We start from the raw sequence: 24,511 nt of genomic DNA, 5'->3' as shown, positions 1-24,511 counted from the left end.
GCTTCTGTAGTAGGTTTTTCAAGTTTGTTTTTAATATTATTTGTAAGCAGCTTTGACAAAGATGACTGCATTTCTACTGATACATATTTTAACCAGTAACAGTAACTTCGCAGAGTTTTCTTTTGAATAAACAAAAACATTCAGAAGTGGAAATTCCTCTATTTATCCTAAATGAAATATCATGCATTTGTTTAAAATCCTAAGGAGATTAAGAAAATTGTATACTTGTAGAACCCGGTAAGCTTAATTAACATGGTTTTTATGGAATTTCCTTCTAGGGGTTTAAGTGTGTATGCTCTGTTTTACAGTTTGAGGTGACATTGTTTGAAATGATTCTTGGCAAATTAATCTGCACTGTGCTTCTTATAAAATATAAATACCTTTGAAACAACATTTCAGACAGTTACTGTAATTTCTCATTCTTTAAGGTAATAAGTGATGGTTTAGGCTTGAGGTCCAGGGATGAGGTGGTGGTAAAACTCTAAGGCCTAATCTGATGTCTTATAACTTGGTTCTGAGGTATGATGGCAAGTTAAATAAAATACTTAGTATTTTTGGTTTGGGGAAGTTGAAATGTTCTAGAGAAGGTTATATGTTCTAGTATTTTTTAATTAGAATTTTAAGATACGGTTAAATTTTTGAGTTATGTAGCTTGAGCTACTTGATAATACTGGCACTAATCTAATAGGTTAATACTCATTTCTTCCATTTAAAATGTCCTCTTTGTTCAGAGGGATGCTAATATACTCAGTGCCAGATGATTCTTTCAGTCAATCCTTTATAGTATGTATGTCTTAGAAGTAGATACATGAGGCTTTTATTTTGAGTTGGCATTGAGTCAGACATATTCTTGCATGTAATGGAAATAAAATACTCAGATGAAATCAGATTAGACTTACTCTGAATTTGTTGAAATGTTGTGAATGTGTATTGATTATATATAAACCATCTAATTATATATAATCTATTACTTCCTACAACACAAAGAAAGATATATTCTAGAGGAAAGTAACAAAGTTGTATATTAAAATTACATTTGTTAATGGCCAAAAGTAATATATATGCTTGGAGATTTAATTAATTCCCCCTTAACATTTTATTAAGAAGTATTAGAATATACAGCAAAGTTGCAAGATTTTTACAGTGAAACCCATATACCCATCACGTAGATTATAACATTAATATTTATTATACTGATATGTCCCATGCCCCTCCATCCATCCATCTATCTTGTTTTTGATGTATTTTGAAGTATCGGTATACTTCCTAAATAATTCAGGTTATGCATGTTCTTAACTAGAGTTCACAAATACAGATTTTTCATCTTTCATTTCCCTAGCAGATCATTCTAAACAGTTGCTATTTAAGAAATTGGAGTTTTGAGTTACGGTAAATTAACTGTATATAAGAAATCAGTTGCAACAGAGAAGTTTCAATGAATGTATCTAGTAGCTGCTTTGCTTTTTCATTTTTGTTGTTGCTTTCAGATGATTTTCCAGAAATCTGTTTTTTTTATTAGAGTTCTCATCCTGGTTTATCTCTGATCTTCTTTTCAAATTATTGTTTTTAAAAATTTTTAACTCACATATGTTTAAGCCTCTGTTTTAAGACATCTTACGTTAATTTTGCTGTTTGTTTTCATTTCCCATGTTTTAAACTTAAGGTTTGTACCAAATAGTAGCTATTTCTGATAATGGCTTTTTAAAAATTCATCAGTATATATAGAAATTAATATTATTTAAATCTTGACTAGCTGATTTCCAAAATAAGTTTAAATTCTAGGACCTCACTAGCCTTATTATACATATAAAATTTGTTCAAATGTGGGTCATCTTAAGTATGCTCTCATTGGAGACAACACTTGTGGGTATTCTGTGAGAGCATAGGTCACCAGTATTACACTTTAAGATTGAAAACATTGTTCATGAAATAATTTTAAAGAACTGTTCCTTGTTCATTATTTTTTTGTATTTCTGCAAATTCATTCATTTTGGTGAAGCATATATAGAAACTTCAGTTCTAATTTAGGTACATGTAGGTAGAAGTTTGTGAGATTTACAAGTTAATGTGCATATATGCATTATTAAAATGTAATAAATAATCATTTTATTTTTTGCTTCTTTCATTATGCCTTATAGTACTTACACTTGCCATTTTGATATATAGTACAGAAAAAATGTGCTGCATGCATGGAGCATTTTTCTACAAGTTTTTTCCCCCATGTGCTATTTCACATATCACAGGCCTTATTTTTTGAACATTTGAGCAAAAGAAACAGATGAAACCTCATACAAAACCCTCCAAAATATGAAAATGTGGGGTTTATTTGTGCTAATGCTCTTCTTTTGGAAACATATATATTAAAGGTAAGGTCAATTTACTGATTTAAAATACATTGTATATAAAAATTTATTATTCATGTTTAAACTTAGCAAGGGATTGTTCTTGAAAGAAAAGATTTTTTTTTTTAACTTGTGGAATGAAGAACAATCTGACAGTGCCAGAAAGATTAAAATTAATTTTACCCAAGTTTTCCAAAATATCATGGAAACATTTTCTGAAGGTATTTTATGCAAAAATTTTTTCTGAAGGTTTGGTATTATAATTTTCCAGGATCTTATGGTTGGTGATGAAGCAAGTGAACTACGTTCAATGTTAGAAGTTAACTATCCTATGGAAAATGGCATAGTGCGAAATTGGGATGACATGAAACACCTGTGGGACTATACATTTGGACCAGAGAAACTTAACATAGATACCAGAAATTGTAAAATCTTACTCACAGAACCTCCCATGAACCCAACCAAAAACAGAGAGAAAATTGTGGAGGTAAGTTTTTAGATGGATGTGCATAAATGTGTTTCTGTGATGTGATATTAAAACCAGTGTTCTTTCATTTGTCTTACCATTGTTGTTAAGGATAAAGGGAGTAAAAATAATTGTTGTTTTCCCCCAGATCCTATTTATTGAATGCCTAATTATATGCTAGTCATTATTTCTGAGTAGGACATACCAGTACATAAAAAAATCCTGCTGCCATGGAGCTTACATTCTAGAAGGGGAAAACAGACCAAAAAATTGGGGGGGGAAACCAGTTGATTGTTTTTTAGAAGATAATAAATGCTAAGGGGGAAAAAACAGGTTAAAAGGGAATGCAGAGTGGGGGAGGTTGCATTTTTCATAGGCCTTTTTGAGAAGGTGTAGCTCCGGGAGTAAGGGAGTTCACTGCCTGGGACAAGTTCCCTGTGAATATGATGAAACTGAAGTCAGACAAGGGGAAGGGCAGGTTGGGTTAAAGGGGTTTATTTCTCACCTGGGTTCACTAGCCAGCCCTAGCTCCATTAGTCCCCCTCAGTTGCCCATCCTTTCTGGGAGGAACCCCATGGGTGGGTCCCTTGTGATGGGCACCAGACCAGATAGGTACCAGAAATGGAGGGGATGAGATAACAGCTGTTTTCTCTCCACCTCTTACTCCAGATCAACTGGAGGCTGGTAAACATCCATTGGTATGCAAATGCACTAAGGCTAGGCAGGAAATTCTGGGTGAAAACTTCGATTTACCCCACAGAAGGTAATGTTTAAACAAAGAGTAAGGGAGTTAACCAGGATATGTCAGGGGCGAGCATTGCAGGCACAGAGCATCCAGTGTAAAGTTCTTAAAATGGGGCAAGCCTGATATATTAGACTCAGCAAGGAAGCCAGTGTGGGAGATGAGAAATAATGGAAACAGATCATCTAGGGCCTAGTTGGCTCTATAGGGAATTAAACTTCTACTCCAAGTGAAGTGAAGGACTGTAATAGGGAAGGAACATGGTCATGTAGGTTTCTGTGGCTGCTGTATTGAGAATAGACCATAATGAGGCAAGGGTGGAAGAGAGAGCAGTTTGAAATGTTTTTCAGTTATCTAGGCAAAAGATGAAGATTGTTAGGTTTAGGGGTAATAGCAGGGGAAGTAGTGACAAGTGGTCAGATAGTGGATCTATTTTGAAGGTAGGGACAGAGAATTTTCTGATACAGTAGATAAGGGTATTAGAGGGTGGAGTCAGGGATGACTTGAAAGGTTTTGGCTTGAGCACCTGGAGGGTGGGTTCCCAGGGTTACCAGCAACTGAGATGGAAAAAGACCTAGATAAGTAGCATAGATAGAATTGGGGTGGGAAGGGATCAGGCATTCAAAAATGTCAAGTAGATGGTTACAGGTATCCCCTTCTTTTCAGAAGTTCTTATGCCACTGAGCTTTTATGAAAGGCCTACATTAGTACCTGCTTTTGCTAACCAAAAGAAATCCGAAGAGGATTTTTGCTTTTACAAATAAAGGTGAAAAGTGAAACTAGTGTTAAGTATAGTAAAAGGGGCAAGGTGTACCCAGGGCAGTGGGACCGGCGCTACCGGGCTCCTTTCCCAGGAGTTGTGACTCAGCATCAAGCCACCATAGCTTTGAACTATGTCTGTTGGCATCTGTGCTTCATCTCAGTTTATTTTGTGTGTCCATTAGCAAGATGTGCCTTAAGGAATCAGAAAAGCCTAAAAGAGGTTTTTCTTGAGTCAGGGCATGCTGAAGATTTTTTCCATATAAATTATCAGTAGTTACCCCGATTTCTGACATCTTGTCTTTACGAAGGATTTCATGTGAACACTCTACTTTTGGGTAGCAGAGGAAACTGTGTGTGTGTGTGTATGGTCCAGTTTAGGAGAAAAGTCTGATGCTGGAGATAACTTGGGAGTCTTCAGAATATAGATAATATGGCTCACCAAAGAAATGAGAGTATAAAGTGGTGAGAAGGCTAAGGACCAGAGAGATTGGAGAAGCTAATAACAGATTAAAAAAGCAGTGACACACATCAAGTTGGAGTAGGGGGGACGGGGAAGGCAGTACAGCACAGAGAAGATGAGTAGTGACTCCACAGCATCCTACTACACCGATGGACAGTGTCTGCAATGGAGTGTGGGGGGGGACTTGATAATGTGGGTAAATGTTGTAAAAGCCATAGGACTGTATATCAATGATACCTTAATATTAAACAAACAAACAAATAAATAAGGCAGTGACAGAAAGCAACAAGTCTTTATCCTTAATAGTTTAGATAAATAACTTCTCTCAAGGTTTCTTTCATTTAGTTAGATATGAGGCAGAAACTTTTAATAACTTTTTTGTGTTTCAGTAGCTTTCCAGACACTAGTCATGAAAATATCTTGCTTTACTCTGTGACCATGTTTAGATGTTGATGGTAATTTTGAAATGGGTTTAGAAGAGATTATTGTTAAACAATAGTTTTAAGTCTGGATTAAACTCAATTTTTGTATTAAGTTTTAAAAATTTGAGATCATGGCTTTAGTTAGAGAATCCATATCATTCTCTGTGGTTCATTTTTGATTACTTTTTTTTTCTTCCTGGCCACTTCTAAAACTGAAAGATGAGCTCTGTAGTATTAGTTCATATTTTAATTGAATTTTACACTTTCTAAATGAGTACAGCCACTAATACTTTGTGATGAATAAGTAGTCATTTGTAATTGCTACTTATTCTTAGCAGTGCATTTAGAAAATCAGAATGCAGGGATATTACTGCATTAAACTAACAAGGTCCCTACATATGGAAACCTCTTAGGAAAGTAACACTGTCAGAATAAAAACCAAGTTTTCTTTCAAATAAAAAGTCAGTGAGATTATAGCTGGATGTCTCTTCCACTAACCAGCTATTTGACAAGGACCTATTTTCTTCTAATCTGTAAAAATGACAAGAGTTGGTATAACTGTGATCTAAGGCCTCTCCTTATTTTTAATACTCCTTTTTACTTGTGAGTGCAAATTTCCTGTAACTAATAATCCCCTACTTTAATCTCATCCAGAAAGTTGTTTTAGTACTATAATACTTGTTAATGGTCTTGTGAGTAAAAGCAAATTCTAACAGACTGTTAAGTTGATAAATGAAAATACAGTATCACTCTTCCATTTTTCTCCCTGTGGAGGAGCAATAAAGGATGGTGGAATAGAACACTACCTACAATATCTAGTGACTTAATAGATAAACAGATATTTCAGAGTTATAAAATTTAAATTCTATTTAATTCTCTATTTAATGCACATGTCAGTTGTAAGATTTCTGAATATCTGGATATTCATAGTGGTAGTCATCCTGCCAGTCAAGAATTACTCACTGTAAATGACAGAAGAAATCCTGCAGGATGTTCCCAGGCAGCCTGGAGTATAGAGAATGAGGAGGTTGTGACAGAGAAAGCACCAGAAGACTCCTCCTCACTCCCGTGTAGTTCAGGTGGAGGGTGGAGCTGATGCCTTGGCTCAAGGAGGGAGGTGCTCAGCAGCTAAAGTTTCTGTCTGCCAACGTTAAGTCATTGCTGCATTTATTATTTCTGTCTTCCTGCCTTACTTTACTACCTTTTTTTTTTTTTTTTTTTAACTGTTGGAGGTAGAGCCATAGTCTTGGCCCAGATTGGAGGACTGAGGTGGTAGGGTCAGCAGTTAGGCAATTTCTATAGTTTGTCTTTGAATTAAAATATTTTTCTCTTAAGGGACGCTAAGAAAGGCTTGTTCAGATGTGGAAAGCTTTCACTCTAATTAGCCATTAACTAAAACACTCAGAAATCTTTGCTTTATAGCACTTATGAAATGTTTAGGGATATATGTGTTTATTCAGAATTCTGTCCCCAAAACTGGAGCTCTGTGACAGCAGGATTTTAATAGAGGCTAAAACAGCTGAAGTGAATGGAGGACTCTTTTAGGCCCCTTGATTCTGTTCTGAGCAACTTATCCACTCTGTGACCAGCAAGAAAGCATGTCAATGTTATGCACTTTGTAAATAACAATATTTTTTCTTTCCTTTTGCATTTTCAGGTAATGTTTGAAACTTACCAATTTTCTGGTGTTTATGTAGCGATCCAGGCAGTTCTGACTTTGTATGCTCAAGGTAGGTGACGAGGTAAAACTTAACTTTTTTATGTCAAAGGAATTTGATTTTTCAGTATCAAATTGGAAAATCACAATATTTACATATTTATTCAAATATTTCCATAATTTCTAAAATTTGTGAAATAATCTCACACATTTTAATTTTCTTTATTCAACAGTAAAGGACTTAAGATAAAGAGAGACTTCTCAATTTTTTCAAAAGTAGGCGGCTCCCTCTTTTCGGCTATTTTAAAATAAACATTTTTTATGCAGTGGAGAATGAACATAGAATTTATCCTTAGAATTGTCAGTGTTAAAAAAAATAACACAGATCCAAAAATGTTAGTATAAAATCATGCTTGTTAAATATATGACAGATTAAATACAAAGGAGAAGATAGACATTTCAGAGTGCCTTCGTAACTTCTGAGGTGGATTTAATGGACAAAAATGCTGTTTTCTTGGTACTGCCATTAGTAACTGCCTCCTTGTGTATTGGGCATAAAATATTGGCCATGTGGGGAGAGCTCTCTGTATTCTGATGGTCTTACTGAAAACTGATGGGGGCTGGGCCACAGTGTGTGTTAGGCACTTGAAATGTGAAGATCCCTTTAAGGAATTTAGAGTCTATTGGGGAAAAGATGCAGAAGTAGATAATTTATATTGAGCACATCAAAGAAGGTTTCTGATGGAGGTGACACTTGAGCCTTAGTACTTAAGGCAGTGTGTATGACAGAGTACTTACACAACAACCTTTAATATCGTGGTGATTCATCTAATTCTAGTAAAACTACATCCTGGATTTTTAAAATGTCTTTAGTACTACATCTAGATATTTAGAAAATACTTGGCATTAAATTTTAGCCTTTTTTATTCATTCAACAAGTGTGGCATGTGCCTTGCACTCTGTTTAGCACAGAGGATGATATGGCAGTGAGTAATCTAGGCATGGTCTCCTTGCCTTTAAGGTGATTTCAGTCCAGCTGTGAGTAACTTTTCTTTTGAAGAAGGAATCAAGAATCACTTGTTACTTTACAAGGAGTTGTTGTCTGTATCTAGGTAATTTTATTTCATTTAAAAACTTTTTTCAGAAGTTACTTTAGAACTTCTAAAAGTAGATACTAAAATTTTGAAACTGGTGATGATAATTCCATTAAGGGGGTGGGGATGGGACAGTTCTGCTGAAATGGATTTTTGTTTGAATTATATTTGAATGAAGTTGATCTTAACAGATTTTTCTAGCAATATTGATAAACTTAATTTCTGTCCAGTGAGAAGATATCTTCTCAGAATTCCTGATCGTTAGCTATATTTGTTTAACTGTTAAATCCTTAATTTTAAGAAAAGATAATCCAGTAGTATTAATCAAGAACTCTTAGCCATAGTAAAATTTTCCTAAACAAGGTGGCTGATACTACCAGTTAAACAAGCAAAAAAAAAAATGTAGGGAAGCATTTGGAGTCAAGGAAGGCTTTTCAATAAAAGAGTTGACATGGTGATTTAGGAAGGTGTGTTTGACTGCATGATACAGACAGGATTGAGGGGAATAACTGGAATTAGAGAATCTGGGCTGGAGGTTTGGGTGGTTGGGAAAGGTATAAATGAAAGGTAGGAACTAGATTGAGCCTTACAGAATCCATAGGACCTGAAGTGGAAAGAATGGATGATCCAGTGACAAAAGGCTGTGGCAGTAGAAATGGGTCACATGTCTAACAGGGAAAGGCCAGTATATAAACTGGTGGGAGGAGTAGAAAATAGGTTGGATGGAAATGTGTGTTTGGAAAGTGCAAATCCCTGCTTTAGTTGATATTATTGGAAGTATTTTTGAATTAATGATGTTGTGGGTTCCTCTTTTTTTGCAATGGAAAGCCTCCTGTTGAAAAGAATGCGACATTAAAACAGTATATGATTTTTATGAAGTTTACAGCATCAATTATGGAAAGATTATGTCACTTTAAAAAAGGAGGTAGTTTGAATAAATGTATTCAAAGATAAATCGTTATTACAATTAGATACTATAGTGCATTCAAGTTTGTATGAATAAGAAAGTGAGAAGAGAATCTCTTCAGGGATGGGCAAATGATAGAGTAGTGCTTAAGTAAGTTACAGGTAATGCCTACTATGATTAAAATTTTTTTGGTTAAAAACATTATTAGACTGTTAAAAACTATTCTGTTAGAAAATGTGAGTTAGAAAAAGGGTTTTTTTTGTTGTGGGTTTTGTTTTCTGAATTAACCCTCATACAAAAGATGAAAACACTTAATTTTTGTAGCCATTTATCCTTTTAAATCCTTGTAGGAAACAAGGCAGCTTCTTTGTTGATCTTTTCTTGTAAGGTTTCTGACAGTGTTTTTCTGGTTTCTGGTGAATAAAGTAATCCTTTGACCATCTCAAATTAATTGTCCTGAAATTTCTGGCTATCTAGTACCAACAGGAATTTTTCCAGAATGACACAGTTTTGAATATACTGTATGACAAAAATAATAATAAAGAACTAGATTATTTCAACAAATTCACTGTCCACTTGTGTAATATTTATCTTTCACATTGGTTTTCATTAAAGTTATCCATGATGCTTTAGAAAATTTCACTTCAGGGAAATTCAGGGATCAAGATTAAGTTAGGAAAAAGTTTAAAAATTGTGTCAGCTCTAAGAGCATGTTGTGTTTTTCAGTCCTAAGTCTCAGGGTCTTTTTTTTTTTCCATCTCATGGGGTAACACATAATTAGACTAAAAGTCTCACACAGGACACATAGAACACTGACTTTAGTGTCTGTGCTTTAGAAATACACTGTAGTACAAATAAACAATAAAGAAATGCTGGCTTTGATTTTTATGATCTGGCTTTTTATTTAAAATCTTATGGTTCTTATACAGGTTTATTGACTGGAGTAGTGGTGGACTCTGGAGATGGTGTAACCCATATTTGCCCGGTATATGAAGGCTTTTCTCTCCCTCATCTTACCAGGAGACTGGATATTGCTGGGAGGGATATTACCAGGTACCTTATCAAGGTATGAGAAAGAAAATAGATTTTGCAGTTTGTGTTTATCGACCTAACACAAAATTGAATGTATCATCTCAGGATTCTAGCAAATCTGTACCACTAGAAAAATGGCCAGCTACCCCATTACTCATGTAAAATCCGTGTAAGACTGATTGATACCCATGATCTCTGGCATACTGATGAGAATGCATCATTACATAAATACATTTGCTATTCCCAAGGAGTGGGTAGAGAGGTATTTCAGAGATGGAGGGGACCCTGAAACTTCTTGACTACCGTCGCAGCTTTTCTGCTGTAAAACCTTTCTTTGGACAGGCATACATTAAAGGCACAGTCTCCGTTGGGTTGCCTTTTCTTTCCCACAAAATCAGACATAGCTAATTAATTATAGTTGATTAAAAACAGCCCAGATCCAATTAATATATGATAAAAGAGCCATGTATATACAATGGAGAAATGAAAGCCTCTTCAACAAATACTGTTGGCAAAACCGAACAGCTACATATAAGAGAATGAAACTGGATTATTGTCTCTAACTCCATACATAAAAGTAAACTTGAAATGGATCAAAGACCTGAATGTAAGTCATGAAACCACAAACTCATAGAAACAAACATAGGCAAAAATCTCTTGAATATAAACATGAGCAACTTTTTCCTGAACACATTTCCTTGGGCAATGGAAACAAAAGCAAAAATGAACAAATGGGACTGCATCAAACTAAAAAGCTTCTGTACAGCAAAGGACACCATCAGCAGAACAAAAAGGCATCCTACAGTATGGGAGAATATATTTGTAAATGACATATCCAAAATATATAAAGAGCTCACATGCTTCAACACCCAAAAAGCAAATAACCCTATTCAAAAATGTTCACAGGATCCAAACAAATACTTCTCCAAAGAAGAAATTCAGGTGGCCAATAGGCACATGAAAAGATGTTCCACATCTCTAATCAGGGAAATGCAAATTAAAACCACAATGAGATGTCACCTCACACCAGTTAGGATGTTCAACATCCAAATGACATGAAACAACAAATGCTGGCGAGGATGTGGAGAAAGGGGAACCCATTCCTCAAAAAACTAAAAATAGAAATACCATTTGACCCAGGAATTCCACTCCTAGGAATTTACCCTAAGAATGCAGCAGCCCATTTTGAAAAAGACATATGCACCTGTATGTTTATCGCAGCACTATTTACAATAGCCAAGATATGGAAGCAACCTAAGTGTCCATCAGTAGGTGAATGGATAAAGAAGAGGTGGTACCTATGTACAGTGGAATATTATTCAGCCAGAAAACAAATCCTACTATTAGCAACAATATGGATGGAGCTAGAGGGTATCAGGCTCAGTGAAATAAGCCAGGTGGAGAAAAACAAGTACCAAATGATTTCACTCATTTGTGGAGTATAACAACAAAGCAAAACTGAAGGAACAAATCAGCAGCAGACTCAGAGACCCCAAGAAGGGACTAGTGGTTTCCAAAGGGAAGGGGTTCGGGAGTGTGGGTGGGGAAGCAGGGAGAAAACTAAGGGGCATTATAATTAGCACACAATATTGTAGGTAGGTCACGAGGAAGGCAGTATAGCATGGAGAAGATAAGTAATGACTCTCTAGCATCTTACTCCACTCATGGAAAGTGACTGTAATGGGGTGGTGGTGGGATCTTGATAATATGGGTGAATGTTGAAACTACAATGTTGTCCATGTGAAACCTTCATAAGATTATATATCAATGATACCTTAATTTTTAAAAAAAGATTAAAAAAATAAAACACAGGGTCCAGATGTGCCAGACTTTAATATTTAGTTTTCATAGAATATATCCAACTTTCAAGTGCTTACTATTTTAAAGTTTACTTTTGAATGTAGTTAGTTAGATTTTTCTTACAAATGTTGCTGGAGTATACAGGAGTAAGTATACAGGACACTAGAGACATGAGCTTTCTATATTAAAAAGGTTTAGAATATTGCCCATAACCAGAATTCTGTAGTGGGTATATTCTCTCCAGGTTGGTGGCTCAACCAGAGGTAGTGTTGCCACCCAGTATCTGGAGACATTCTTTGGTTGGTTGTACAACTGTGCAGGAGTACTACTAAACACTTAACAATGAATAGGGCAGTCCGCACACACAGAATATTCTAGATCCAAAGTGTCGGTGCTCCTGTTGAGAATCTTTGTTCTAGGGTGATAAGGTGTGCAGTGAACTGAGTTACATTGAGTCTTCCTTCACCCTTGACATTGGGTTCCTTTAGTCTCATTTAGAATAATAGATGCATTAACAAGAATTACAATACTCACATCCTCAGCCAAAATTCTGTCTGAGGTCACCTCCAGTGGAGTTTCCGAGGGTTCTCCCTTGAACATAAACACAAAGGTTAAGGGATTTTTCTTTTAAAGTTGTGGTTAGGTCTTTCTTCCTGTGAGCAGGTTGAATTCTCTTTATCATTTATTTTTTAAACAAATGCTATTGCCCATCTAGTATGTGTTGGACATAGTACTAGAAGCTAGGGATAAAACTAAGACCTAGGAGTATTTCATGAATATGGCCTTGATTGAGCAAATTATACATTATTTGAGTCCAGTACTAAAATAATATTTATTAATAGACTTGATTATCAAAACTATTTAAGCATTAGTACTCCAACAGTATTTTGTTCAAGTTTTCTAGCTCCTTTAGCCCATTTATTTTTCATGAACTGTTAATTGTTATTCTCTGCAAAATTTCTCAGTGAAACTGAGATAAGTCCTTTTATGGCAAGTCAAGTAATATCCTGTTTCTGAAATACTCAGTGAAAGCTAAGGACCCACTGTCCATTGCATTTGTTACTAATGTGAGATAGTGAGCAATAATAGCTTTTGCAGATTGAACTCATTGAATTGAATTTACTGCTTTTTTTTGTACCAGCTGCTTCTGTTGCGAGGATACGCCTTCAACCACTCTGCTGATTTTGAAACTGTTCGCATGATTAAAGAAAAACTGTGTTATGTGGGGTATAATATTGAGCAAGAGCAGAAACTGGCCTTAGAAACCACAGTATTAGTTGAGTCTTACACGGTAAGTTTTTCCGGTGACACCTGATGTGGACAACCATGATTATTGGTATGTGTTTAAGGGGGTCTTCTTGGAATCTAGCCTTTTTGTTTGGATTTGTTATGTATGTGTATGACCACATTCAGATTCTATGATTTAATTATTTTAAGATACCATATAATGGGAAATAAGTCAAGAATCATAAATTGCTTTTCTACTTTAGGATATAATTAGATATGAGATGTGAGATTTTAATATCTGGAATAGCATTTTTCAGCATGTGTTTTACAGAATGTAATTTCCCTGAGATATTAATAGGTATTTTACAAAAATTAAAATGGGGTTTACATTGGCAAATAAGTTTGGGGAAGAGTGGGTTTCACTTTACTGGAGGACTTCTCAGAGCCTTTGATGTGCCAGTATGTGTATGACTTTGAGAGTATAGTATACTACCTATTTCTCACAAGATTATAGGACTCTTCAGCATTTCACAGCACTAGTGTTCTCTTGCAACATACGTTTTGGAAGTGATCATCTTATAGTATTAATTTAATAATTCAGTAGGTGGCAGTTTTTTCCTGACTTAGTATTTTCTTAATGAGATGTTCAAAACAAATGTTAACTTGAAATTGTAACTAATGAGACTTAGGACTGAGTTACTAAACTATTTGACTCATGAAGCTCTATATATCGCAGATATGTATAAAATTGTCATTTTAGAATAATTTTGGAGTTTTTGAAAAATATAGCTTTGCACATATCTGTAAACAATTATAGCATATAGGATTATTATATTTTAAAGAACTTTGTGGTTTTGTCATATTGAAAAGTCAATTTTGGAGTCTAAATATAATTATTGTAATTATGTTATTATAAATAAAAACACTGTTAGAAATGTTAATATAAAACAAATTCTGGTATCTCATAGAAATCTGTCAAATACAAGCATACACCAGCATGCATGTTACCTAAGTAAGAATCCATTGAGTTTGTGAGGTGGTCAAAGATTAACATTTTTCATTTAATTAAATATAAACATAAAGTGACTCGAGTTTTCTGCACAAAGTAATGCTGTAATGACATATGACCTGTTTAAATCTTAGTTGCTTAAAATAAAATTGTATTTATTAATTATTTAAAATGTAATAGGTCCTAGTAAGTAGGATATAACAATTGCCTAATAAAAAGCAGTCTAGATCAATGTTCCTTAAACTTTTGTGGTCATAGAATATTTTTCAGATTAAGTGACTGAACAGAAGTTTCACACATGATACAGTGTTTTAATGGCAAAACTGAATTTCATAGAGTATATGATGAAATAAATTACTTAAAAATTTTAATTGAATGTATCTGTCTGCTAAAATTAAATCATACCAGTGGAACATCATGTGCTCAAGTCTTGGTGATCTCTCCAAGATACTCCTGGTGTTTGGGGGTATGGCATTTCATTTTTAAAGGCGGCAGAACAGACTATGATAAAAAAATTATGTAAATGTATTTTACCTTTTTTTCTTTTTCAAAAATGTATTTTGGAAGAAATATTTACAGATAGGGGTTTTGGTTATAGAGCAGATGTGTTTAAAAGTACTAGTGTTCTAGAGAACATTGGAAAATGTTAAAATCTTTTGCTGACTAATACCTGCTTATTGTTGGTTTCTAGCTCCCAGATGGCCGCATTATCAAAGTTGGGGGAGAAAGATTTGAAGCACCAGAAGCTTTATTTCAGCCTCACTTGATCAATGTTGAGGGAGTGGGTGTTGCTGAATTGCTTTTTAATACAATCCAGGCAGCTGACATTGACACCAGGTACATCAGAAATGGTGTTTTCAAAGTTATTTCTCAAAAATAGGTGGGATACAAATAGAATAACCAAGTTTTTGTGTTATCTCAAGTTTTTGAATAGAAGAGACAAAATAATCTTTGAAAGGGTGGCATTGGGTGTTGCACAGCATGTGCCATTGTTTCAGAAGCCACTTTAAACATTTTATTTTGAAATAATTTTTCAAAAAGTTGCAGAACTATTACAGAGAACTCACATACACTCTCTATCCATTTTCCCATTTTAACATGCTGCGTGGGTGGTATCCTTGCTTTCTCTCTCTTTCCTTGAGCCATTTGAGAGTAGGTTGAATGCATATATCTCTTTACTCCTTACTATATGCTTTCTAAGAATGAAAATACTCTCTTTTATAGCTGCAGTGTAGTTACCAAGTTCAGGAGACTTGCTTACTGATACATTTTTGTCTACCATCCACATTTCAGTTTTGTTCACTGTCCCAATGTCCTTTATACAGTTTTTCTTTTCTCCAATTGAGGATTAAACTAGGATCATATACTGTGTTTGGTTGTCATGTCTTAGTTGCCTTTTATCTGTTAGAATCCTTCAGTCTTTCATGACATTGACATTGACATCTTTGCAAATGTCAGGCCACTTACTTTAGTTATTTAATTTTTCTCAGTTTGGGTTTGAACATTTTTTCTTGATTCAGGTTATGCATTTGGGGGCAGAATACTGCTTAAGTGATATGTCCTTTTCAGGGTCTCACATCCAGAGGTGATGTCTGTCTTTTTTTTTTTTTTAAATTTTGGTATCATTAATGTACAATTATATAAGCAACATCATGGTTACTAGACTCCCCCCATTATTAAGTCCCCACCGCATACCCTATTACAGTCCAGAGGTGATGTCTGTTTGCTTCTTACTGTGGTCATGTTGGTGTTCAGCTGTTATTCAAGTTTCCTATTTGCTCCACTGCATAGTTTTTCTATTCTTCCTTTCTTGGTTTATAAGTAATGTGTGAAAATACTTAGAGACTATGTAAATCTGCTCCTCATCAAACTCTGTCACCCCACCCTTTCTGGCATCTAATGATAATTCTTGCCTAAGTCCATTTTAAGTCCATTTTTATTGTGACGGTTGCATAAGGAAGTACTTCTCCCATGCTTTGTTTGCTTATTTTCAGTATGAACTCATGATTTTACTCAGTGGACTATAAACTGTTTTTACTTGTTTTGATTCATTTGATGATGAGATCATTTCCGATTTGGCTAATGAGACCCCCAGCTTCAAGCAGGCCCCTGTGACTTGACATGCTGATTTTTTGTTTTTTTTAACTATTCTGTTTTGTGGCACAGATTATGCCCACATATAATCTTGTGTTTTGAATAGGTAGAATATGAACAGTATAGACAAAAATGCACAAAAAGTATACTTTGAAGTACTACTCTCCCCACTCCTGTGTTCCACTCTAATCCTCCTCCGTCTTGTAGGTAAGTGGTCTCATTAGCTTCACGTTACCCTTTCTGTGTTTATTTCCTCTTACACAAAAGGTAACATAGTACAAATACTCTTCTGCACTTTGCTTTTTTATTTTTGCTTAATATATCCTAAACAGTCCTGTACCATTTCCTAGAGATTGTCCTCATTTTTTCTTCTGCTTTGCATTCTTTTTTACCATACCATGGTTTATTCAGTGAATCTTGGTTATGTATATAGATTGCAGTATTTGTGCTAACAAATAATGCTACAATTAATACCTTGTACACACTGTATTTTTGTATTGTTGGGTATGTATATTCTGAAAAAAGTTCCAGAAGGGGGACTGTTTGTTGGGTCAAAGGTAGTTTTGTTACTGCTCAATTCCCCTCTTTGGAGGTTTTGCCTTGTGCGTCCTGCATGTACCACTTCTCATTCCCACCAGTAATACAGGAGGACACCTGTGTCTCCATAGCTTGTTCACTGGCTGTCAACTTTTTTACTTTTATGCCAGTCTGATGAGTGAGAAATGATACCTCAGTGTAGTTTTAATTTGCATTTCTCTTTAGAGTGAAGTTGAACATGTTTTTCTATTTTTAGGACCATTTCTATATCTTGTGAAACTTCTCATGGCTCTAGCTTGTTCCTCTGCAGAATTTTTGTAATTTTTTCCCTCAGTTTTCAAAGTTACATTTATATTAGCTCCATGATGTGTGTTGCAGATATTTTCTCCTAATTTGCCATTTGTCTCTTGCTTATGGTGTTTTTGGTCATATAAAAGTTAATTTTTATTTAGTTATATAAAAATATTTATCATCTTTTATTATATCTAGAGTTTGAGTCATAGTTAGAAATTCCTCCTCTACACCCAGCTTATCGAGGAATTCACTCAGAAGCATATTGTAAAGCAAGTGCTTACTTGCTTGTTTAACCCTGAATTAAATAATCACTTGACTAACTTTTGTGGGGTGGCTGCGGAGCAGGATAATGAAATTAATAAAAATAGCAATTGGCTTATAATCAAGCTATAAATCTAATTAAAGATGATCAAAGATCTAATCTAGACTTAATAAATACAGTACATTTTTCATGGTAAGGATTAGATAAGTGCTTTTAATCCTTGATTTAATAATCATCAATAGCAAAATTTTATTTAAAAGCACATAGTGGTGGTGATTTAAGTCTTGGCATTCCTAAAGCATTAGTCCACAGAGAGCACTGGAAAGCAGCACAATTCAGGTTTTGCCTTGTGTGTCCTGCATGTTGAAAGCATACATGTAAGTGCTCATGGGTGTGTACCAAATGCAGCCACACTTCAGCTGCTTGGCTTGAGCCACGCTCATGTGCATACTAATGCAATACAAAAACATTTTAAATACAAATCATTGTTCTTCTGGAAGCAAGAGTTACAGTAGCCTGAGCCATTGAAAACCTGGAAATAAGTTAAGTAAAACCTGGAAGCCAGGTTGAATGAGGCCAAAGTAGATGTGACTCACCTCCTGAGCTTTGAGAAGAGTTTCTCAGACCCTCAGTCAGATTATATTTCTTTTACTACTTAGCAGTTATTTTAGATTTGATTATCAGGTATCGTAACCAACAGCATGTTTAAGGAAGAAAGAGAGGACTGCTCTAAAAAGCAAACATATCCATCTAACCAGAAATAACTGGACCGCCTCAAGGCAAAGGAACAAAAGGGAAAATGGAAAACAAAAGGCAAATGGAAAAGTTGAAAAGCAAGAACTGGAATCATAGTAGCAAGTGGTTAATTTTAGTAAGTAACCACATCTCAGTAGCTGTGGGGCAGCACTGTGATAACACAGTCCAGATACTGGAAGTTCGTAGTGAAGACTCTGGTCATTAATAAAAGACTCAATTACTTCTACAAGAAAGTATGTCATGTACTTTAGAAGTATCTTCATCAAAATTATGATAACTATATGTAAAGAGGGTGTGTTATCTCATAGCAGTAGTAGTAGGAAACATTCAGCTCTGTGATTTACATGTTGAATTTTACTTCATTCTCCCAGCGACTCCTTGAAGCTAACATAGGTAAAAGAACTCAGATACTGTTTTCCTAATCTGAAACCCCAAATCAGTACCTATTGTGTCTTTCTAGATCTGAATTCTATAAACACATTGTGCTTTCTGGAGGGTCTACTATGTACCCTGGGTTGCCATCACGGTTGGAACGAGAACTTAAACAGCTTTACTTAGAACGAGTTTTAAAGGGAGATGTGGAAAAACTTTCTGTAAGTATCAATCATCCAGCTTGTTCACATGCTTTTTAAACCCTGTAATTTATGAATCTTGACAGCCACTAGAGGGAGCAAGAAGTCCTCCTAAACAAATTTCCTAGGAAAAAGTCAATGTTTCAAGGTAAGCTCTGTCCCAGAATCGTTGTACTGCCTAGTTAGCTCTGTGTTTAGGATACAGATGACCAGATCCTGGGCCAGACATTCATCTGTAACACACAGTCTGGAAATAAGCTGCCTGTAAGTGCATGAGAAGAACCTGCTATATAGTTGCTCCCCCTTACCTCAGGAGATACATTACAAAAACCCTAGGGTTTCCTGCAGCAACTGATAGAACTCTGTGTGTACTATGTATTTCCTGTACAGACATACCTATGATAAAATTTCATTTATAAATGAGGCACAGTGAGAGATTAACGATAACTAATAATGAAATAGGATAATTATAACAATATGCTGTAAGAAGTTGTATGAATGTGGTCTCTCTGAATACATCCTATTGTACTGTACTCATCCTTCTTTTGATGTGAGATGGTAAAATGCCTGTGTGATGAGATGAAGGGAGGTGAATGACATAGATTTTGTGACATAGCATTAGGCTACTATTGACCTTTTGACCATATGTCAGAAGGAGGATCATCTGCTTCTGGACCGTGGTTGACCCAGGGGTAGCTAAACCACAGAAAGGAAAACCATAGAGAAGGGGAGACGACTGTGGAGAGAGAAACGCCCAGCTTGTGGTTGTGCTTTTTTGTTTTGTTTTTAAACTTAACTTTGTGGATATGTAATCAGCCTCCAGTGCTTCCCCTAGACTATGTCATATTTCTGATAATAGGTTATTTTCTGGCTATTCCTTGAATATGTTTTATCTTCCCAGATTGTAAAACATGTCTCTAATTCTTTTTATCCCCATTGATTATAGTAGTGCTTGAAACAGACTTTTCTTGATTTATGTTGATATATAGAACAGAAAGAAAATTTTAAACTAGTATATAGTAGTTGATGGTTATTTGGCATTGATTTTTTCCTACAAACTCTGGACTCTTAAGTACACTATGTATATTACACACTCAACCAAGAGTCATTTAATTCTGAGTTAATCTCTGAGCTTTGTCTCACCAACTTTGATGAACTCTTAGATGAAGAGACTACATGTTGCAGAGAAATGGGTGTGATAGAGACAGTAATGTTAGTTACATCTTTCATGTGACTCATTTTTGAAGTTAAATTGAGTAAGTCTCAAAAACATTAAATAAAGATAAAAGAGGCTATGTTTTCTAAGTACTTCACTCATTCATCTGATTTTTTTTGAGTTCCAGTTTAAAACCAGTCTCAGGTAAATATTTATTTATTCATCAAATATTTCTTAAACTCCTAGATGCCAAACACTTGTCTAGGTGCTAAAACAAACAAAACTGGTGAACAAAAAAACAAAATCCTTGCTTTTAGCCTGTGAATAATATGTCAGTAGTAAAAAGCACTATGAAGAAAAATGAAGTAAGATTCAGGGTTAGAAAGTGGTGGTGGTTGTGGGGATGGTGTGCTCCTTCGTGTGGTATGATCAGGGAAGAACTCTGATGAGATGCTTTGGAGCAGAGACCTGGAGGGATTGAGGGAGGGAGGAGGGAGCCACATGACCACCTGGAACCTTTCAAGCAGAAAGAGCAAGTGCAAAAGCCCTGAGTTGGTGGGAATGTGCAAGGAGGGTAGGGGGTGGGTGGCAAAGAGTTTGGCTTTACTCCTAGCGAGCTAGAAAGTCTTAGAAGGATTTTGAGCAGAAAAACAATAGGGTCTGACTTGCTTCTAAGGGATTATTAAGTCTGGTGTGCTGAACAGATGGTTGAAGGAGGGAGGGAGGGAGAAGGATGTAGAAAGACAGGTTAGGAGGCTCTGAGAAAAGAGAGGAGGTGGTAGAGGTTTATAAAATAGAGGAGGAGGTGTGAAGTGGTTGTCCTGGAGAGTGGAAGAGAGAAGAGAAATATAATGAGATTGCCAGGCAGCACTGAGGGGCTCCTTTGAGGTAAATGAAGCATTAAAATAAGATGTCAAGTTTCTTGCCTGTCATGTTCAGTTGCTTGAAGGCAGTTGCAAAGTAGAGTTAATCACCTGAGTTTGTGTCTTGCCAAGGTAGCATGAGAGGGAGAGAACAGCAGAGTCACTAAGGATGGTGTCAGGAAAGGGTAGAGAGAGCATGCATGTACACACAGTAAGCACAGGCATGAGAAGGAATAACCTGGGATCTATAGATGATTTGCACAAGGAGGAGTGGTAGATGGAATAGTCTGATGGAAGGAGTTTCAGAGGAGCTTTGAAGTTGTAGGAGGGAGGAAGAGAGAAGCGATAATGAGGAACAGGAACTGCTGTTACCAGACCTCCAGGGTTAAGAAGGTGGTGGCAGAGAGAGATACGATAGCCAGTTGAGAAAGCTGCAGGGCCAGTAGTGTCTTCAGAGGCTAACTGGGTTTCTCTTAGAGCGGGAACGGCCAAACTGCAGCCCTCTGTCAGCACCAGTTCTTTTTGTAAGTAAAGTTTTATGGGAACTCAGCCAAGCCCATTCTTTCTTTCTTTTTTAGGGTTTCTAAATATCACTTCCCTTTTTTTTTTTTAGTTGAAGTACCATTGATCCACAATCTTATGCTGGTTTCAAATATACAACACAGTGGTTCAACAGTTACCAATATTATTAAATCCTCACCCCCATTAGTACAGCTTCGATCTGTCAACATAGGAAAATGTTACAGAATCACTGACTGTATTCTCCATGCTGTACTACTGTCCCTGTGACCAACTTATATTATGATTGAGAATTGTACCCTTTTATCCTCCCCATCCACCCACCCCCAGGAAACCCAATCCCTCCCCAAAAGCCCATTCTTTTACATAGTGTTACCTGTTGTCATTGTCACATACTGTATGTGACTGCTTTAGGTAGTTGCCAGAGAGACCCACAAAACCTCAAGTATTTACTATCTGGCCTCTTACAGAAAAAGTGCTGACCCTGCTTAAGAGCAAAAAAACTAGAAAAATTTAAACAAGAGCTTAGCTCAGAATTGATTAATAAGTGAACTGGTGTTTTTCTGTCATATATTACCAGGCCCTATGGTTTGTTTGTAGGATGTAAAGACAATTTAGAATGATATAGTTACTCAGTTCTTTTGCAGGATTTGTGACTCTGTAAATAAAACTGCTGTCATTTTCAGGTTTCTCTGTCAGGTGTTGACTGACCATACAGACTGAGTTGTATCCTTGTTAGACAATAGTGGCTACAGAATATAAAATTTCTCCCACTTGTCTTTAATTTTCATTACTGTGTTCATTTTTTCCAACATCCCTATGATTTATTTTTACCATATTTGGCCTTGCTTATTTTGAGAACATTTCATTTAAATTGAAACAGTAGAAACAAGATTATGCTTATAAGAAAAGAGCTTCAGTCTTACTCTATTGTACAAGATGACAATAATAGCAGTATTAGACTCTGGTACTTGGGCTCTCAGTGGGGTGATTGTAGAATTTATTGTTCAAATCAGGACACTTTGGCAAATGCAAGGGATGCTGTTAATAATTATGGGGCAACAAGTATAAATCAGGTCTGTTCGGAGCATACTGGGATGGATGTGATGTAGCTTATGAGCTTTGGGTAAACTACAAACATCTCTATCCCCAGTACCAAGTCCTGCTGTCCTATTTACATAACAGGATTTTTGTGAGAATTCAGCAAGAGAAAATATGAAGAAGTCATTTTCATAAAGCACTATGCATGTGTGACATTTATCGTGTCCTCTTTCTCCTTTAGAAATTTAAGATCCGCATTGAAGATCCACCGCGCAGAAAGCACATGGTGTTCCTGGGAGGTGCAGTTCTAGCAGATATCATGAAAGACAAAGACAACTTCTGGATGACCCGACAGGAATACCAAGAAAAGGGTGTTCGTGTGCTGGAGAAACTTGGTGTGACTGTTCGATAAACTCCAAAGCTTGTTCCCATTCCACCCCTAATGCTTTCTTTTTTTCCTTTATTGCCCATCTTTGAACTCATTCAACTCCCCAACATGGAAAAGGCCTCTCTGTGCTCTTTGACTGGAAAGGTCAGGTTTTATTCTGGTGTCTTGGGGAAGCTTTGTTAAATTTTTGTTAATGTGGGTAAATCTGACCGTTTAATTCAGCACTTCCCTACAAACAATGAGAGGGCGAAGGGTCACGTCTGCTGCTTTGTTTCTTCTAAGTAGGTGTTCAGCTCGTTCCTGTAGGCTTCCTATTTTCACTTTACTGCTCTAATGCTGCTTGTTTTAGTTTTTAGCACCCTAGGTGGTATGCCTCTATTAGCATAAGAAAAACTTTAATAGGAGCTTTTACATATTACTAGAGTTGGGGGTGGTAAGGGGTGGGTGGGCAGCGGCTAAACCCTACATGACATTTCCTCTGTAGCGTGGTGCTTTCTACAGTTACTGCACAGCTTTAAGTACCTTAAAGCTTCTGGGATTAACGTTTTAGGAAAAGGTTAGGCTCAGAACTAAGTGTTTTAGGTGGAGTTTTGTGTCGGGAGGAGGGGTGGTCTTTTGATTTTTTTATTTTTGAGCTTTTCTGTTCTGGGGTACGTAAGATGAACTTTATTTACAGTACTTTGATTTGGCAAGTTTTCTTCTACTTTTTGTCTGTCTGAAACTGTTCCCATATGATATGAAAGCAAGTATAGTACCCATTACCATGTGTCTTAGGGATTCATTTGTTCTTAAAAATCAACCATGTTAGCTGGGATTAGACTCCCTAGAATCTGTCAGCTGAAAAGTTAACATTTAAAAAATGCTTTTGGAAATGCAAATTACAGATAAAAAAGTGCTTAGGAGCTGGTGTTTTCTAAGTGCTTTTGTTTATACCAGAAACATTAAGGTAACCCAGTGCCAAGTACCATTCTTGCAAATTATTATTTTATATAACTGACCAGTGCTTATTTAATATAAACAAGTAGGTAAAAATAAATAATTACTGGCAGTGGGTTATAATTGTTGGGCTAAAAATAACATTGGACTATGGGACTTGTTGCCAGTTGGGTAATTTTCATTAGTATTTTTGTTTGTTTTGATTTGAAGCCTGGAAGTGGAGTAAAATTTGACTATTTAAAATGTTGGCAGAAAAACAGTCAAGATTTAAATTTTATTTGTACTGAAGAACTAACTAATAACTACTAAATCTCAGCCATCTTATTCTTGAGAGAAGTGTTTTTGGTATTTTGTAAATGTTAGCAGACTTGCCTGTGTCCAAAAATCATTATTTATGAATCCTCTTGTTATTTTTTGGTATCTGAAAAATACCGAATAGCACTCAGGCTTGAATTCTTTCTCAATTTGAAAAGTAAAGTAATAAGTAATTATGACATGCTAATAACAAATGTAGATTCTGGGGGGAAAAGTTTTCCTTCATTTTGAAACATTCTTTACTAATAATGGCTTTGAAAGAAGATTGTGGGGTGACTGAAATTGGAGAGATGGTTGGCTTTAGAGTCTCCATTTTGTGAGAAAATTTGAAAGTCAGTTTATATGAAATAAGGAGCAAAAGGTTAGTTTCAACTGTGCAGCTTCTGTTAATATTAAGTATTTTTTGTCTGTTTTACCTCAATTTGAACAAATGAAAGAAGTTTGCCTGCATGCTGGACATGCTTCAGTGCACATGAATAGCCTCTGAATAACGTCTACGGACATGGATGTCAGAGTCACTTTGAAAATCTAAAGTGTTCCTAACTCATGTTCTTGTAAATTCCCCCAGCCTCCTGAGTATGGGACTTGTTAAAGGACACAAAGGTAGGACCAGTACCTACTAGCTATTTATTTCAGGTAAATGGATTGACTCTTGGCCTTTGGTCATGATTTTAAAATACGGGATAGAAAGCAACAAAGTATGGATGGTTTCTTAAATAAAACAACGAAAGAGCATTTATGATTGTCCCTTGGAAGAGGTAGAATTTGATTTTAATTTCATAATTCTGCTAGCAAACAACAGTTAAAATGGTGTGTTTATATATAGAGAGAGTATAATTTTAAAAGTCCATTTTATAA

General features: G+C 35.8%; 1 protein-coding gene across 5 annotated transcripts in view; it reads left to right on the top strand.

The window, feature by feature from the left end:
* ACTR2 (actin related protein 2) overlaps nucleotides 1–24,030 on the top strand; it is a 33,292-nt gene extending 9,262 nt beyond the window's left edge. For 4 of the 5 annotated variants that reach the window (XM_036920743.2, XM_036920745.2, XM_057497141.1 and 1 more), the window contains exons 3-9: nucleotides 2,614–2,829; nucleotides 6,852–6,924; nucleotides 9,782–9,918; nucleotides 12,826–12,975; nucleotides 14,612–14,757; nucleotides 18,324–18,456; nucleotides 22,256–24,030. In XM_036920743.2, the coding sequence (XP_036776638.1) occupies nucleotides 2,614–2,829; nucleotides 6,852–6,924; nucleotides 9,782–9,918; nucleotides 12,826–12,975; nucleotides 14,612–14,757; nucleotides 18,324–18,456; nucleotides 22,256–22,426 (1,026 nt within the window). In that variant the 3' untranslated portion in view covers nucleotides 22,427–24,030. The remainder of the gene's footprint in view (nucleotides 1–2,613; nucleotides 2,830–6,851; nucleotides 6,925–9,781; nucleotides 9,919–12,825; nucleotides 12,976–14,611; nucleotides 14,758–18,323; nucleotides 18,457–22,255) is intronic. The other variant, XM_057497140.1, reaches the window with a different exon arrangement.
* Nucleotides 24,031–24,511: the final 481 nt, after the last annotated feature.

This window comes from Manis pentadactyla, chromosome 2, assembly GCF_030020395.1.
Source record: "Manis pentadactyla isolate mManPen7 chromosome 2, mManPen7.hap1, whole genome shotgun sequence".
NCBI classification, from domain to species: domain Eukaryota; kingdom Metazoa; phylum Chordata; class Mammalia; order Pholidota; family Manidae; genus Manis; species Manis pentadactyla.
Note: the sequence above shows the minus strand (reverse complement) of the source record. Positions and strands in the feature narration are given on the sequence as shown.